Source organism: Protomyctophum bolini (assembly GCF_963924005.1).
Source record: "Protomyctophum bolini genome assembly, chromosome: 2".
Classification (NCBI taxonomy): Eukaryota; Metazoa; Chordata; class Actinopteri; order Myctophiformes; family Myctophidae; genus Protomyctophum; species Protomyctophum bolini.
In genome coordinates, this window is record NC_137863.1 from 43,567,805 (window position 1) to 43,584,727 (window position 16,923).

The 16,923-nt window shown below is 43.3% G+C and overlaps 1 protein-coding gene across 1 annotated transcript in view; it reads right to left on the minus strand.

Moving 5' to 3' along the window:
- Positions 1-11,696: 11,696 nt before the first annotated feature.
- The window catches only part of vapb (VAMP (vesicle-associated membrane protein)-associated protein B and C), a 31,752-nt gene continuing 26,525 nt past the window's right edge, over positions 11,697-16,923 (minus strand). Inside the window, exons 5-6 of the mRNA XM_080782899.1 lie at positions 15,782-15,982; positions 11,697-12,776 (exon numbers count right to left, since the gene is read on the minus strand). Coding sequence (XP_080639025.1) covers positions 12,612-12,776; positions 15,782-15,982 — 366 coding nt within the window. The 3' untranslated portion in view covers positions 11,697-12,611. The remainder of the gene's footprint in view (positions 12,777-15,781; positions 15,983-16,923) is intronic.

Below are 16,923 nucleotides of genomic sequence, written 5' to 3' on the forward strand. Positions count from 1 at the left end.
TACAGGAACCCCTGGTGTGACCAGAACCTGGAGATAGGCCTACTACAGGAACCTTTAAACATTGCTTCACAAATAAAGTATGTGGATGCTTTGGTCTGCTTTTGTACAAAAATCACACTCGTGTGAAGTGAGCGGGCCGCATGCGAGGACAGTATGTATATCAGTTTAAAAAGCAGGTGGCTTATGCACACATCCAGTTCCTTGCTGCATGGTGCTGGACAAAAGGTAGATACATATACTAGCCTCGGAAACCCAGACGTTTTTATTTCCAGGGAGGAAAAAGATACACACAGAGAAGGAGAAGTCCGCATATACTGTCTAAAGCTACAACAGTGTATATTTTTGTTAAAACACCGAACATTATTCAGAACACGACGTTCCGGCCGTGAGCGGCCTTCATCAGGTGACAGTATAATGTCGGCTCTTTTAACAAAAATAAACACTGTTGGAGCAAAAAGACTGTGCGGACTTCTCCTTCTCAGAATGCATATCAGGCAGATGACGCCCTGCGTTGTCACAACTATAGCCTATAACAAACATTAAAGTCCATAGACTTTGCTGGCGTCGGGGAATATATAATTAGGCTCTGAAACGAACATCAAAAGTCCATTGACTTGGCTGGCACATGACGTAATTTTGGGGGGGTTGGGGGGTGCTATATTCAAAAAAAGGAGCTGTTTTGGTGGAAATCATTGAGAGGAACCCAGTGCTGGATTCTGCATCATCCATCAGGGTCCCCACGGTGTTCATTCCGCGGTTTGATTCAAAGCCCAGATAGTAGGATTAGTCGTTTGATAAATAACTGTCATACAGCTCACACGTACATTACAAAGAGACATTCCAACGCCACTTCAGAGTGATTTGGACACACTATACTCAAAGGGATGTCTGATTGTATTTCACAGTGTTTCATTCAAATCCATCAACGGCCGGCCAACAGAGTTCACTTTGCTTTACGGCCGCACAGACAATAAAATGAGCAGCGATGGAGCGACCTGTGGTCAGGAGGAGACAGGCAGGGCCACAGCGTAGCCGTTCAGCTGTTCATTGTCAAAGTGTGCGCCGAGTATAGGAAATCCAGCTTTATATAACAATCGCTGTTATGACTGGAACCACTGAGGTGCATCGTTCCCCAAAATGAGATGTCCCCTTTACAATTTCCCTTTTTACAAAAGGCCCTTCTGGCGTTAACGTTAAACAGGGCTATATGTGCAGGATATTGAAAACACCGACTGTTATATGAGCTCAATAGAGACGCGACCTGTTATTTGGGGGGGCCCCACGACGACAATCAGGTCTGCACTAGTGCTGATCAAAATCATAGAACCCAATCGAAGAAATGAGCAACCTTTTAATTGACATTACGTCATTCTTCATTTCCCGGGGTCTCATTTGTAAAGGGTTATACATCTAAATGAGGAAAATAATAAGGGGGAAATGTGTGGTTTCGGAGAAAAGTGTAAAAAAGAAAAATGTAAGAGATGATGGTTTTTGGCTCTCTATTGTAGACGTTGCCAGGACAGCGAAGGTTGGGGGAGTGTGTGTGTGTGTGTGTGTGTGTGTGTGTGTGTGTTCCAGAGCCTGCATGCTGTTCCTATTAACTCCTGTGAGAGTGGCGATGGCAACAGCCGCCAGCGCCATTAGGTCATCCTTTAGGGGTCTGTGAGCAAGTGTACTTTCAAGCCTGGATGAATGAGAACATGACCTTGGGGTTGCTGGAGGCTGGAGGCGGGGCGGGGGAGGGGATGAATGGCATTTATCTGTATACGCCAATGACGCAGATCTGTCATTAAACGTATTCTGAAGCATCCATCCTGCCTGGGGGCCCCGATAATAATAATAATAATAACGCACGGATCCACCCAGGTTGTGCATCAGAGACTGGCTGACTGGCTGGCTGGGTGGTGATGACGGGGGGGGGGGGGGGGGGTTGTACGTTCTTCATCGTCTGTTTGCGGTTTCTATTGCACGCCACATGCACAACCAGGCAGAGGGAAGCGCACGGTCAAACCTGTTTGCAATTAAGCCTACTGGCTCGTTAAAGGCATCCGTTCAACACCAATTTATGAAATCCTGCTCCGGTTTTTGTGAAACAATGGAAAAACCCACAAAGCGTGACCGATTCCAGGACATGTTTTCCTGTGTGTTCGTTCTGCTGATCGATTGCTTTATAAAAGCAGCATGAGGAACATTCGGGACAAGGGCAGGCAGTTGAGATTCTATACAGCCAAAGTCAAATTCCACACCTATTTCAGTAATTCCAGGCACATTATGAGAAAATATACATGTTGAAGTTAAGTGAAGCTTTATACTGTTCACAGCAAGTTAAGAGCTTACCAAAACTGATGCAAACTATCTCCAGGGACTGCTATGGAAGTTCTTGACGTTACTATAAGTATAAGTAAACAGATTAAGATGCAGGACTCAGCCGTCAGAATTAAAACGTATCTTTTATACGGTCAGGAGTGTACAGAGAGTAACAGGAGATGGTCATCCCTCCCTTTAATACATGGACTCTCAATTGTATAGACTATAGTTGACTCACAGTTTGAAATAGGTTTGCATGAGTCGGCAGTCCCACAGCTGGATAGAAGCTCCCACCTTCCATTCCCGCCTGCAGGGGCACTGTGGGCATGTTCTCTCCTCTGCGTTATTGGCGCCCATACCTTAAGGGTATATGGGCATTTGTGTGGAGTTTGCATGTTCTCCCCTTGGGTAGGTATACCCTCAATTCAATTCAATTTTTATTAAAGTGTCAAATCACAACAAAGTTGTCTCGAGACACATTACATGTAGAGCAGAGAACCGACAGAGATCACACCCTGAGCAAGCAACGAAAAACTCCCCCTTCAACTGGAATATACTGAGTTGATGGCGGATGGTATTGTTTCCTTGAACTTATTTATAGCATCGGATAGACTTCTACCAAGGACATTATTGTCCCAATGGTGAGTAATCAACTAATGTAAATTCAAAAGTGATCAAATAATGGTCAGAAAGAATAATGGTTGTGTGGGAATTATAAGATGGTCAATTCCAAAGCCATGAACCAGAACAAGGTCAAGAGTATGGTTGAAAAAGTGGGATTATACTGTACACACTGAGAGAAACTGATTCAATCAAATCATGAAATAAACACTCTAAGGTCCTATATCCACGTGAATGTAAATTTATTTTTGAAGTCATTTTTATTAGACTCAAGAACTCAAATTGTGTGTATGCGCCAGGAGGGAGGTATATATACACTGTAACAAATATTAAAAGGCTATATTGATTTCCAGCTTGTGGTGTGAAAGATTAAGAACTATATAGGCTTTCAAGTTTCAAATGATTTGTAGGTGGGTTTGGCTCTATATAGGACTGAGATTGTTATAGGCTTGAGTTGAAGATGCATGGCTGCAACTCCACCTCCAGTCTTACATATATATACCCTGACAAAAAACATGCAGCAATCCTTGGTCTCTATACTGCTTTCCCCTGGTCACCAGAGGCGCCATGTTTTGAAATAACGTGTTCCTTCCACGCGCTATACATCCTACTGGGGAACCAGGGACGGATTAACCCCCATGAGGGCCCCTGGGCCGGTAATATTTGCAGGGCCCACCATAGCATTTTCAATGTTTTTATCATCTTTTTAACCTAAATTTAACTAAATCAACCGCCAATGAAGGGCCCCAGAAGCCCTTTTCATGGCGTCAAACCTATAGTACCTCACGGTCCAATTTCCCCCAAAGGGCCCCTGATAGCCAAGGGCCCCTGGGCCCACGGCCCCACTGTGCCCAATGGCTAATTTGTCCCCGCGGGGAACCCGTCCCGTCAGGTGATAAGAAGCGGCTTATGCTCACTCCTCACGCATTTGAAGGAAGCATGAGCTTCAGTTCGGTTCGAGGCTCTCCCCAGGTTGGCAGAGGGAAAGTAGAGCCTCGGATTATAGCTTATAGGCTAATAATAATAATAACAGAAGACACTTGTGATTGTGAGAGATACTGACCACCAGCCCTCTTTTCCTTGAGTCTTCAAACGTTACATGATTCTGAAGACCAAGGAGGTGACCCTGAACCTGAAAGAGTCTGTCATGTAATACAGACCACAGATGTATGTCTAATTGAATGTACAGTAGCTCGTTATATTTGTCTCTCTAGCCAGTAATAATCACACCCGTGTGAACTGAGTGGTGCAACTCCCCTCCCCCCCTCTCTCTCTCTCATTAGCAGGCAACAGTGCAGCACTATCTCTCTCTCTCTCTGTTTCTGGCACAACAGCGCCCCTACTGGTACTCATAGTCATACTGGTGCTCATTAACGTCACATGATAGTAGGACACATAAGTGAACACGGACATTGCTGTTCCTTGGAGTGGTTGCACCAATATATTGTTCCTTATGTTTGTATCTAATGATTTACATCAGTGGAACCAAGCATGAAAAAAGAAAGAAAGGATAAAAAAAACACCAGTGGTTTTCCTTTAAGGAAATTAATGCTCTTTTATGAAGAAAAACGAAAGAAAACAAAACAAAGTCCTCAAGAATTTCCTTTCAGAGAGAAAGTGAGGTTCCAAAAACCACTAACAATGTGGAGGGTATATGCCTGACAAATACCCTGGTATAAAAAAAAACAATACAAAAAAAGTGCTTCTTGGACAGAGGCCGAGGAAAACGGGTTAGAGTCACGGCAACAGAGGTATGTTTTTCTATCGACTGTTTTTTACTTTACCATTTCCAGTCTCCTCGTAAAAAGCTTACAGTACAATGCGGCCTACAGTATGAGCACACCAACACAAAACCACAGTACACACACACACACACACACACACACACACACACACACACACACACACACACACACACACACACACACACACACACACACACACACAGGCGGCCGTTTGAAATGACATCACACTGCAGTAGTAACAATAACATTCAAACATTGCCCTCTCTCTCCCTCTCTCTTCCTTTACATTTTAACAAGCTCCGTTAGGAAAGTGCCATTATTAGTGCATTAGAAAGGTATAAATAGGGGAACATCAGCCACAAGTAGTGGTGGGCTGGGGCTGGCTCATGCTGCTTGTATGAATGCTATTAAAGAATGCCAGGTCCTGTGAATCAAAATGAACCAGGCAACAGTGTGTGTCAGAGAGCGGTACTGCATCGCGAGAGGCAATAACTAGTGCTTGATCTCGTGCCAATATGCAGTCGAGCGGCCTCATTTTCTGTCATGACCTCATGCTCATCTGGAAAAATATAGGGCATAATGTTTGGCTATTCTCAAACAAATGACCAGATCCCACCTATTGACATGCACGTTGAATAGTCCCACTGTTGAACATAGTACTATATGTTTGAGCAGACTCCTCATCAGTCAGTACGATATACTGATGATGGGATATGGGACATGTCCCGGTTCCCAGGGAAAAAAAACCCACCAGCCATTATAATCCATTCTCCGTTCTATAATCGAGTCTCTTCTGCCACAAGTGTAGCCATTATTAGTTTGCAAACGTTCTCAGCGGACGAGGCAACCTCAAATATTCAAGATGGCAAGGTATAGGACATAAGACAGAAGGAGATCGCCATATAGATCGCCATATAGCAATTAACCCATTTTGGGGCGGGAACCCCTTTTGGTGTAAGCATTATGTCATGCTTTAGCTATATTGAATATAGCGGATCTACAAGCTCGAGCTGACTGACATAGAAACATAGCTTTTTTAGAAAACCGTCAGGATGTAGAAGACATTTATAGAATCGTTCCCAGGTCAAAACGGGTTTTAACACGGCTGGTCAGGGTTCCCGAGGCCTGTTGAATCTGGGTCATGTTTCTGCTCTATACGGTTAAGATCACACACCATTGAAAAGGCTATTGCTGGAGAGAAAGAGCTGCCACAGGGCAATTCTCCCAGTCCGGTGTCTGCCAGCTGACATGTGCCTCAACCCATTTTGGGACACTCCGACTGTCCTGTTCCCATGAGTAACAGTGCGGACCCAAACATTTCACTCGCCTACTCCTCCTACACAGAGCTCTTTGCTTGACCATGCCCATGGGGCTGTTAAGTCGATTTCCAAGATTATTTGGCTTTATCTACGTGCCAAGCAGGGGCCTATTTCACGAAACTTGGATTAGAGATTAAGCCGGGCTTTAACACATATCCTGGCTTAATATATCCTGGATCAGTGCTTAACCGGTTTCATGAAAGCTGGTTGATCTTGCCAGATTAACTTAACCAGTTAACCTGGATATGTTGAGGCTTGATTCGGTTTCATGAAAGGGATGCTACATAAGTTACCATGGGAACTTATGCTTTGGACTTAGCCTGCTCCGGATCAGGCTAACAGCCAGGTTTAACCTAATCCTGATGTCTTTACTGTTCATTAAGCAGTCAAACTGATCACAAACCAATGATGTTTTCCAGATTTATTCAATTATTATGGGTTTATGTTGCCTTATTTGTATCGGTCTGCATTAAAGGACTAATTTAAGCACTATATAAAATCAAATAACCAAAATATATAGGCTGCACAACATCATGACAGCTTGTGAGCTTGTAGATCAGCTGCTTTTGGTGAATGTTCCCCATGAATAGGTTTGCTGTCGTGCAAGTGCACGGTTAAGAATAATTATTATATTATATTATTATTATTATTCTTTGTAAAAGTGAAAACCACTAAATATTACCATTACTCATTGTTTTACAACACATTGTAACGTTTCACCCACTACTAGTCCTACATACTTACACCTAGAAACCCCATTCAAACCTATTTAGGTTCATCCTACGGTGGACATGTGTGCCTGAAAAGGAATCTTTGAAATAGTTTTAGAAATATAGTGCTTTCAAATTTGAGACATTTATAGGCAGATAGTGGCACTTCAAAAAATCACTTTCACCTAGAAACTCCATTCACACTTTGTAAAATTCAGCTTACTGTGGAAACACATGCTGGAACTTTTTACTTTGAAATGTTTTGTAGTTTCTGAGTTATTTAACTTAAACGCCCAATGCATTCTCAATGGCAATAGCACAAACTTTGGCATGCTAAATGAACCCATGAACCTATGAACCTCACCAGTCTGGCCCCTGTCTGGAAAACAACCCCCTTCCCCAAAGGTATAGCTCCCTCAGAGGAGGGAGTTATGGCCAAATATCACAATGCGACAATATCATTATGCTTACAATATTAAGAATTCTGTTTTAAGTTAATAGTAGTGGTAAAATGTAAACTATATTTTTGGGGTAGTTAATCATTCAGTCTATCCACTATTGAGAGTATGTTCTCTCTTTAATTACAGCAGCAGTATTTATTTTAGAAGCTTAAATCCTTGTATCAGTTGGTCTTGAATAGATTAGTAAAGATAATGAGATATACAGAAGGGGGCTGTAATGCAACTATTAAGGATGCAAACTGCCTTAATACCCCATGAAGAAGAAGGATCAGTAAATCTTTGATCCACAGAATGGGTCTAGAGACAACAAGCCAGACTGTCTATTAAGCCAGGCTTGCTGATCCCGGCTCGCCAAATCCGCCAATTCTGAGCCTCGCTTGGCTTTAGTGGAACGGAATAAACCAGGCTGTAAAGATCAGGATTTAAAAAGCCTGGCTTTGGCCTATATCCTGGATTAGTTAATCCAAGATTCGTGAAATAGGCCCCAGGTCTGCCTCGCTGGCCATACAGAGGTAAAAACCAATCAAATGTGCCTGTTTGATTTAAAAAGCCGTTGACGACCGCGAGGAGGAAAGACGGATATCACTTTCTCCGCCGGGCTTCTATACAACAGTTTAAAACAATACACATCAGTTTGCCAAAAGCAATTACGGCCTGTACAGTTAACACCAAGAAATCTGTTTCTTGCATGGGGGTGTCGGCCTGATGCATAGCTGAATGCACAGTGAACCCGGGGCTGCCTGCTGCAATGTTTTATATGTTTTCCAACTTTCGAAACACAGCCAGACATCAAGTTTTTTATGGCGCAGACCTCAACGAGGACCAGATCCATCTAAATGGAGGGTGGGAGAGAGAAGCAGGACAATCTCTGGATAAAGGGAAGAGGAGAATTAAAGCCCTGCAGCCGTTGGAAGTCTTCCAGTTTAAGAGGTGAGAGATCAAACATCTGATGTTTCTCTTGTAGTCACATGGGTGACAGTAAAAGAACCGTTTCAGTATTCATCATTTCACAAATGGGATTCATAGAAAGCGTATAAGCTATAAGCTTACACTTGCATTTGGTTTACGTCCATTTAAAAAAACATATGTCCAATACACAAGGCACGGGGGAAACGCTACGGCCTATAGTGGCACAATTCAGCATGCAGTAGAACCGGCTAGACATGTTTATTATGGCCGTTAATATGAACGCCAATGAAGCGATGCCTCATCAATCAGCCCCAGCTGCTGTCTGTGAGGTGCTGGGATTGCATCACACCTTTGGCATTTTTAAACAGCTGCAACAACAATGCACACTTTGAACATCCATAAACCGACTCTCATGACCTTTTGCTTCAGGTGAGGAGCAAAACCCCAGGAGGACCACCCTTGAATTATCGTGGATTCTCTTACGTATTCCGGAAGCGTTCCTCTGCGATTTTCTTCGGAAATGGAATATTTCCCAGCACAGGACATAAAAATGTAAATGAACACACCACTGAGCATCCTCCAGCTGCATCTCACCTTGGCCAAGCCAAACAGCTGAGGACGCCACCGACTCCACCCCAGGTGCACTGCACACTGGGTTGCATTCCCACATTTTTCCAGTAGCACACAGCTCTGCTGCTTTCGTCATGGAGGTGTAGACAAGCAAGGTCCCCTGGCCGTTAAGATACAATAACATTGGACGAATCAACAGGTTTTCATTCAACACCACAAAGATGTCAAAGCCAAAACGTGTACTGTAATGAATTAACTGCCAACAATACAGTTTTAACACGTTTATCCTGCACTGCAAATACTACTTCGGGCCAAATCAAGCAAGAGACTGAAGGAACTAATGAGCTAAACATGGCCGTGGATTGGATTCTTAAGTTGTGGCGGTGTCTCTGCCTGTGATGCGAGTGCTATAATTGCAGGCCGTGAGAGCTTTCTGCCGCAAACTGCCAGTGGTTATTTGGTGACAGCGGAGAGTGATGTAATTACAACTGTTCTCCTCCGGGGACCAATGCAAAAAATGCCAGACAAATTACAAGGTGATTGACAAAAAGAAAAAAGTTAGCCAGCATTAGCATGCTTTCTGATGGGGGAGAACATCAAAGTTGTTTATAATGTCGTGCCATGCTGGTCTCATTTAACCCATTTTGGTGTTAGCATCATGTTATGCTTTATAGCTATTGAAAAATAGCAGATCTACAAGCTCATAGCGCGCCACCGAGTGGCGCGCTACGAGCTTGTAGGTCTGCTATTTTTGAAAAATCGAAGAAAGACTGACATTTTTAGAATCTGATCTCAGGTCAGAATGGGGTTAATCAGACCAGTGTGTGTCCGGTGGAAACCTCGTATGAATCTGATCTCAGGTCAGAATGGGTTAAGCAAAACAGTGAAATAACTTCACACATAGTTGGGTAGGGGCTTTATTCATTTAATTTATTAAGATGCTACATAGTCCCAACAAGGTTGGGGTTGTTTTTCGTTTTTTTTTTATACACCAGAGAGACTACTATAGACTAGGAATATTAATCATCTCAGATAGACTTATTTATTTATTTATTTATGTACATACAAAACAGTTGCCTGACTGCTTAACGGTTGATCACGGTGATGGTCAGAGAGACTCCAGGATAGGTCAATGTAGTGTATAGTTCACTTCACAAAGCAGACCCGGATTCAGAAGTTTGTAAAAAAAAAAAAAGAAAAGAAAAAAAAAATCTCCTTCGTTGTTTGTGTGACCTGCCCCCGAGTATACAATCAAAAGTACATTACATTTGTTTTTTTTAGTTCTATTACTTTCCTTGCGATTGCCTGTCTGACCTCCGAGGCCTATATTCTGGAAAGACGGGGTCAAAACGAAACCACGGCAGTCCCAAAGCAGGTGAATAAAACGAAGCGCGAGATTTCCTTTTTCTTTGCCCCAAACGATAATGGACCCGGGTCTCTTCTTCACAACAACCCAGGATGGGGTTGTATTAGTTGTATATATAGCTCAGGCCTAGCTCTGCCCTCCCTTTAAGCAGCAAGTCATCCTCACAAACCCCAGCACCCTGACAAGAGGTATACAGTAGAAATATGCAACGCCCTGTTGGTTATTATAGCTCCCAGCCTCCTATTATAGCCCCATCGGTCCACCGCTACGCACGACGGAAAACTGTAAGTGTTCATTCAAGAGTTAAACTTTTCACACGCACATTAAAATCACACTTATGCTGAATGTATGTGATGGCATCACACACACACACACACACACACACACACACACCGGAAATAGTTGATGTACACGCTCTCAACGTAGATCGGCTATTTTCGACGAGGGACACACACGGTTGTGCGATTAAGTATAAGTCAGGCTTTAATATTTTACAGTTTACAGGTAGCGGTAATCACTTAATCCTTCAGCCTTCATTGGGGAGTGAATGTATATACTCCTCCCTCCCCCCCCCCCCCGCTCATCTCACGTACATGTAAGGTACAGCAAAATTATCGTTTTCTTTCTTTCGTCCAAAATAATACGCCTCATTGCGGAAACATATTTTGAGTGTATTGTCTTCCTTTTTTTTAATTAGTATTAATTTTTAAACAAAACAAAAAAACCCAAAACAAGAACAATTTTGTTCCTTTGAGGACGGGTTATATGCGCTCCCCCCCCCCCCCCCCTCCCCTCCACACGGGCCAGACACATGAACAAACAAAAAAGCTATAAAATACAGTATATGTTCTGTCAACCAATAGTGCATTAAAATGAACTGACTTCAAGTGGATATATTGGGGAATAGTCAACTAACTTGATGAATGCAAATCAAAACCGAGACTGTGCATAAAGGACAGCGCTGGAGCGAAACTTTCGGACAGACAGTGTGGTAGCGCTCGGAACAGACAGGACAACACAGATTCTGCAGACAGACACACAGTAGATCTGCTCCGTCATAGCAATGCCAACACATACAGTATATGGCTTAATAATAGGACAGTATGACAAAAGAGCAAGGAAAAAAACAAACAGGAAAAAAAGCACAATATGCTTGACATGGAACAAGATTTGAGATTTATGTATTGCACCTCAGTGTAGTTACTGTAAATGGCATAAAATATGATCCATTCATTTTGACTCTACATGTACCAATTCTTTCAACTTTACTTTAACTTTCTCTCGCTCTCTCTTCCGACTAAAGAATGACTTGCTCAAACAGGTCACAAGGCAAACGGCTTACATCCAGAGACCATTTAGAAAAATAACCCGATCCTACCAAACCTGGAGCTCCTTTTTAGTTTTTAGTAACAACAAAAGAAAATGTGAGGAGAAAAACAAAACAAAAAAAAAAAAATAATAATCTGAAGATTGAGTTGTGCAAACCTACAGCCAAAAAAAAGCAACATCATTATCACAATAATAAAAGCATTTAAATTAAATTCCAAAAAAAGTCCAAATCCAAACACTCGCTCTGTGGGAGGCATGCAATCAAGTATCTCTTCTGTCACCTGGGAAAACGGTGATGGAGTTATATAGGGTAAAGGGAATCAATTAGACGGGTGGTTGGTTGGGGGGGGGGGGGGGGGGTGTTGTAGCATTGTGTACGATATAGTTGATCACATTTGTTTTTTGGTCCAATCAAAGACAAGCCGGTCTCTATACAAAGCCTCTGATTGGAGGAGTCATGTTGATTGACAATAGCCCTGTGTCGACTAACGCCCTACTATAGCCTCTCTCTCTCTCTGGAACATCTCGCTGCAAAGATCCCACACCTTCCCGTAAAAAGGTTTTTTTTTTTTTTTTGCTGGAAGGAACACGGCAGCAAAACCTTTTGAAATACTGTATACTGTATACAGTCGGGGTGGGTGGGGTGGTGGGGGGTTACGGTTATACGTATATAGATATACGTAGGGCCTTTGTCACTTTTTAGAGAGAAAAAAAAAAAGAAACGACAATACGCTTTATATGACATTCACACAATGCAAACGGAACCCAGTGGCCATCGCCACACGTCATCGATATGACTACCACAGCCGCACCGCCACACCTGCTCGCCAGTGTTTAGAAAAATCCTTTTTGCGTCTGAAGAATCACTAGCAAAGAAGTCATGTATTCCCCACAACCCCCCCCTAGTCCCCAGAAATAGTTATCAATCTGTATAACATGAAACTTCAAGGAAGAAGGGTGAGGGGGGGGGGGGGCAGAAAAAGGATTATGTAATGTTTTATACGTAGAGGCAAGATCTGTCTGTAACAGTTATGGGTTGGTTTTTGTTCATATAAACACTGATGACTGAATTTTTTTTTTGCAATTGCAACATCTCACCTTGGAATTTGTTTTGTTTGTTTCATAACCAACCAACCCGCCCACACCACCACCCAACACCCCCCCCCCCTCCCCCTCCCCCAAAAAAGCATGCTGTGGGCCGAGCGAACGGAAGCGTACTGTGCTCTCTCTCTATCTCCCTCTCTCTCTCTCTCTCTCTCGCTCTCTCGCTCTCTTTACAAGACCAACTTGCCCACTATGACGCCCACCACAAAGAACAGCACGATGAGGGCCACTGTGCGGGCGCTCAGGCCCTCGTCCTTCACCATGGCCACCGAGGAGGAGGGGTGCTGGGAGGATGACATCACGTTGCTCTTCCTCATCCGCAAACCGTCGTCCTCCTGTGTGAGGGAGGGGGAGGGGGGGGGGTGGAAGAGACATGGGGGGGGAGGGGGGGAGGTTTGGTTAAGAAACGGCAAACCGGAGGAAAGCCAGGGAAGGAAAGAAAGAAGCTCTTAATCATCGTACATCGTCATCGGCATTCTGGCCAGCAATCAACACAATTGGCGTCCTCACTTTTCTGCCCTCAATACCTACATACATTGCTCGGGGGGCCAATCAAATCCTCGCTATGGGGGTGCTCAGGCAACCGAGTAAATCGCTTTAAGGTACACACACAAACACACAGCTATAGGCATAGGAGGGGCTATAGCGCCCCTTAAAAAAACAAGAATGACTCTCAGTCATATAACTGCCAGGTGCAACAAAAAGCTCTCGTTATCGGTCGTTGTCGTTCGTTTTCTCGACGTTTCTTTTGTTGGTTTACGCTCACTGCGTTCTGCCTATGGTTGTCCTCTATAGCTCCAGTTAGCTCATAACGTTAGCTTCTGTTGCCACTCCGCTCCGTGTTCAGAGTATGAGTTCTTATGCCTATCATTGGCTTAGGAGGCATACAATAATGACTACAGGTCGCTAGGAGGCAGCCAATCATGACTCTACGGTCTTCAGTGGTGGTATGGGTCCCAATGTAGTACAGGCACTTTTCAAGCACCTGGTAAAAAAAAGAATCACACTCGCGTGAAGTGAGGGGCGCCTCGTCTCATTCTTTTACTGCCACACAGGACATCACAGGGAGGGGATGAATCAATAAAGCAAACATTTAAAATCCAGAGAAGCCATGGGCGTTGGAACTTGGAAATGAAAGGAAGGAGTGTCGTGGAATAATAGAAAGGGTGAATTGACGCAGGAAACAGAGTGAGACAGACAGACAGACAGACGAGGAGATTAGGAGGGCCGGAGGAGGAGGAGAGAGAGGGGGGCCAGTGTATCAATTAGTCACCAAACACAAAATTCCCTAATTCAAAGAAACGGGACAAGCTTTTAAATCTGCATTCAAACCAAACCCTCTCTGAGGAGCACAAAAAGGCGCCAGGCTTTAACACTCTTGATTTCCCAGCAGCGGGGGGGGGGTCTCTCTGATAGTTTAATCTGAGCCGCCAGGAGCGGCCAGCAGTCGTTCTGCCTCTGGCAACACTTAACCCATTCTGACCTGAGATCAGATTCATACGAGGTTTCCACTGGACACACACTGGTCTGATTAAACCAATTCTGACCCGAGATCAGATTCTAAAAAATGTCAGTCGTTCTTCGGTTTTTCAAAAATAGCAGACCTACAAGCTCGTAGCGCGCCATTCGGTGGCGCGCTATGAGCTTGTAGATCTGCTATTTTTCAATAGCTAAAGCATGACACGATGCCAACACCAAAAGGGGTTCCCGTTCAGAATGGGTTAAAGGGTAGGTAGTGGTGATGTGTTAGGCGGGGGTGTCTCTCGCTTGGCTGTCAGTGGATGTGTGTGTATAATATGTGGGAGAGAGGGAATGTGAAGTGTGTATATATGAGTGTGTGAGTGCATGTGCGCGTGTATGTACAGTATGACTGCATGTGTGCGTGTGTGTGTGCGTGTCTGTAAGAGAGAGAGAGAGACTCATCGCCAGCCAGATATTTTTAAAAGCACAAACCCTAAACCCTACTTCAATGATGGTTTTAGTGATTGATGACATCATTGTGATTGATGGCGTGCTCATCGACGGAGCAAAAAAATGCCTTTTGGGAGCTTACAAGGCTGAGGTCTGCCGCTGATTAAGGATCAATTCAGAGTATTATATATGAAGAGGGGCGGGGCACTGCTGCAATATCACTTGGGGGGTTTTCAACTTTGTATTAATCAGCACTCCCTTCCATTCTACTGGTTTAACCCATTCTGAACGGGAACCCGTTTTGGTGTTAGCATCATGTCGTGCTTCAGCTATTGAAAAATCGAAGAACGACTGTAACATTTTTTTAGAATCTGATCTCAGGTCAGAATGGGTTAATCAGACCAGTGTGTGTGGACCAGTGGAAACCTCGTGTGAATCTGATCTCAGGTCGGAATGGGTTAAGGAGTGACGGTCTGTTCTTCCGTTTGGAGCGGCCCCGAAATGCACTTTTGGAAAGCCTTCCTCTTTAGAACGTGGGTTTAAAAAGGGGGCTTGGTTTATGAACATCAAAGGGGCTTATATACAGTATAGTGTATTGTACACGGGACATCACGTGTTTGAGTCAGACTCACACATACCCTTTGATAGAAGAATGTGTCAAGCTTTTGCTTTCCACACATCCATTACTGGGGCTGACAAAAAGGGCATGAGAGGTTTGATATAAATAAAGATTAAAACAAAAACAGAAATCCCATTGTATTAATATTAAATTGCTAAATTGCTATGCCCCAATTGCAGAGTAGGCTGGCGTTCCATCCATATCCTCCCATATATATATATATATATATATATATAAAAAAAAGAAACATAGCTTTTTCAGAAAACCGTCAGGGTGTAGTCGAAGACATTTTTTAGAATCTGATCTCAGGCCTATAAAATGGGTTAAAGGGACACTTCACCCTTTTTGCAAAAAAAATATATGTTAATGACGTTTAGAAGCTTTAGAACACTTCCCTGGGGGTCTTTATGTGTGTAATATGTGATTTTAGATATTTTAGATTGTAGCAGCGAGCACAGTGTCTCTGATGTCATGGACACTGGCCTCACTACCTTCCTGGACTACAATTCCCACAATTCTTTCGTGCACTGCTCCTCCTTGTGGATACGGGGAGAGATGTCTTACTGAGACAACATGTAGTCCAGGAAGGAAGTGATCCCAGTGTCCATGACATCAGAGACACCGGGCTCACTGCTACAATCTAAAATATCTAAAACCACATATTACACACATAAAGACCCCCAGGAAAGTGTTCTAAAGCTCCTAAACGTCATTAACATTTAGTTAGTGTCCCTTTAATAAATCCACGCGACTATATGAAAAGCCCCTTTGTCTCTCTCTCTCTCTCTCTCTCTCTCTCTCTCAACCCACCCGGATCTGTTTGTTCTCTTCCCGTAGCCTCTGCGCCTCCATCTGCAGCCTCTTGCACTCCTCCATGATCTTCTTCACCTCTCCGTCGTCCAGAGTGGAGCTCATGGACTTCATGGACAGCGTGGAGGACTCCGACTTCAGCAGGCCGCCGCCGGAGGACGACATCATCTTGTTGGTGGCGGTGGTGGACTCCACGTCGTGCTGGTGGTTGGAGCGTGTTTTTTATTTTTATTTTTTTTAAAGAAAGAGAAAAAAAAAAGATGTCAGACAAGGTATAGGCATTGGGTGTGTCGGCGTGTTTGTTTTCGTCGACTAAAACTAAGGCGAAATTTTTCGTCGACTACCTTTTTCCACTGAAGAAAACTATAAATGGAAACTAAATTAAAACTATGCTACGGTGACTAAAACTAAGACTAAATGTACTGACAATTTCGTCAACAAATAAAAACTAGACTAAAATGTTAGGGAGGGACTAGTGGACAACAGATCCAGTTACACTTAAAATAAGTCATTATGACGGCAACAAGGCCCGCAAAAATACATTTTAGTCGACTAAATCACCTGTAGATTCAGTCGACTAAAATCTTATGACATTTAGTCGACTAAAACTAATACATTCCAGGTGACTAAAATGTGACTAAGACTAAGAAGTGAAAACTATTCAGGAGACTATGACTAAAACTAAAATAGAAATTTGCTGCCAAAAACAACACTGGTCGTGTCGCCAAAAAGCAGTACCCCGAGTGCAGTGGTCTGAAAGTTAAAGGACCACTTCACCACTTTTCAACCCATCTTCATACAATAGGTCCTCACTAATAATCATGAAAAAAATGGCACGATTTTTTCATGATTATTATTAGTGAGGACCTATTATATGAAGATGGGTTGAAAAGTGGTGAAGTGGTCCTTTAAGGTTAAGAAAGAAAGGGTAACCACCTTACCTTCTCCACATTAGTAAGACCAGTGGTGGAACGTAACCAAGTACATTTACACAAGTACTGTACTCACGTACAATTTCGAAGGTTATTTGTACTTGAGTATTTCCAATACTTTTACTTCTACTGCACTACGTTTCAGAGGCAAATATTGCACTTTTACTCCACTACAATTATTTGAAAACTTTAGTTGCTAGTTACTTTGTA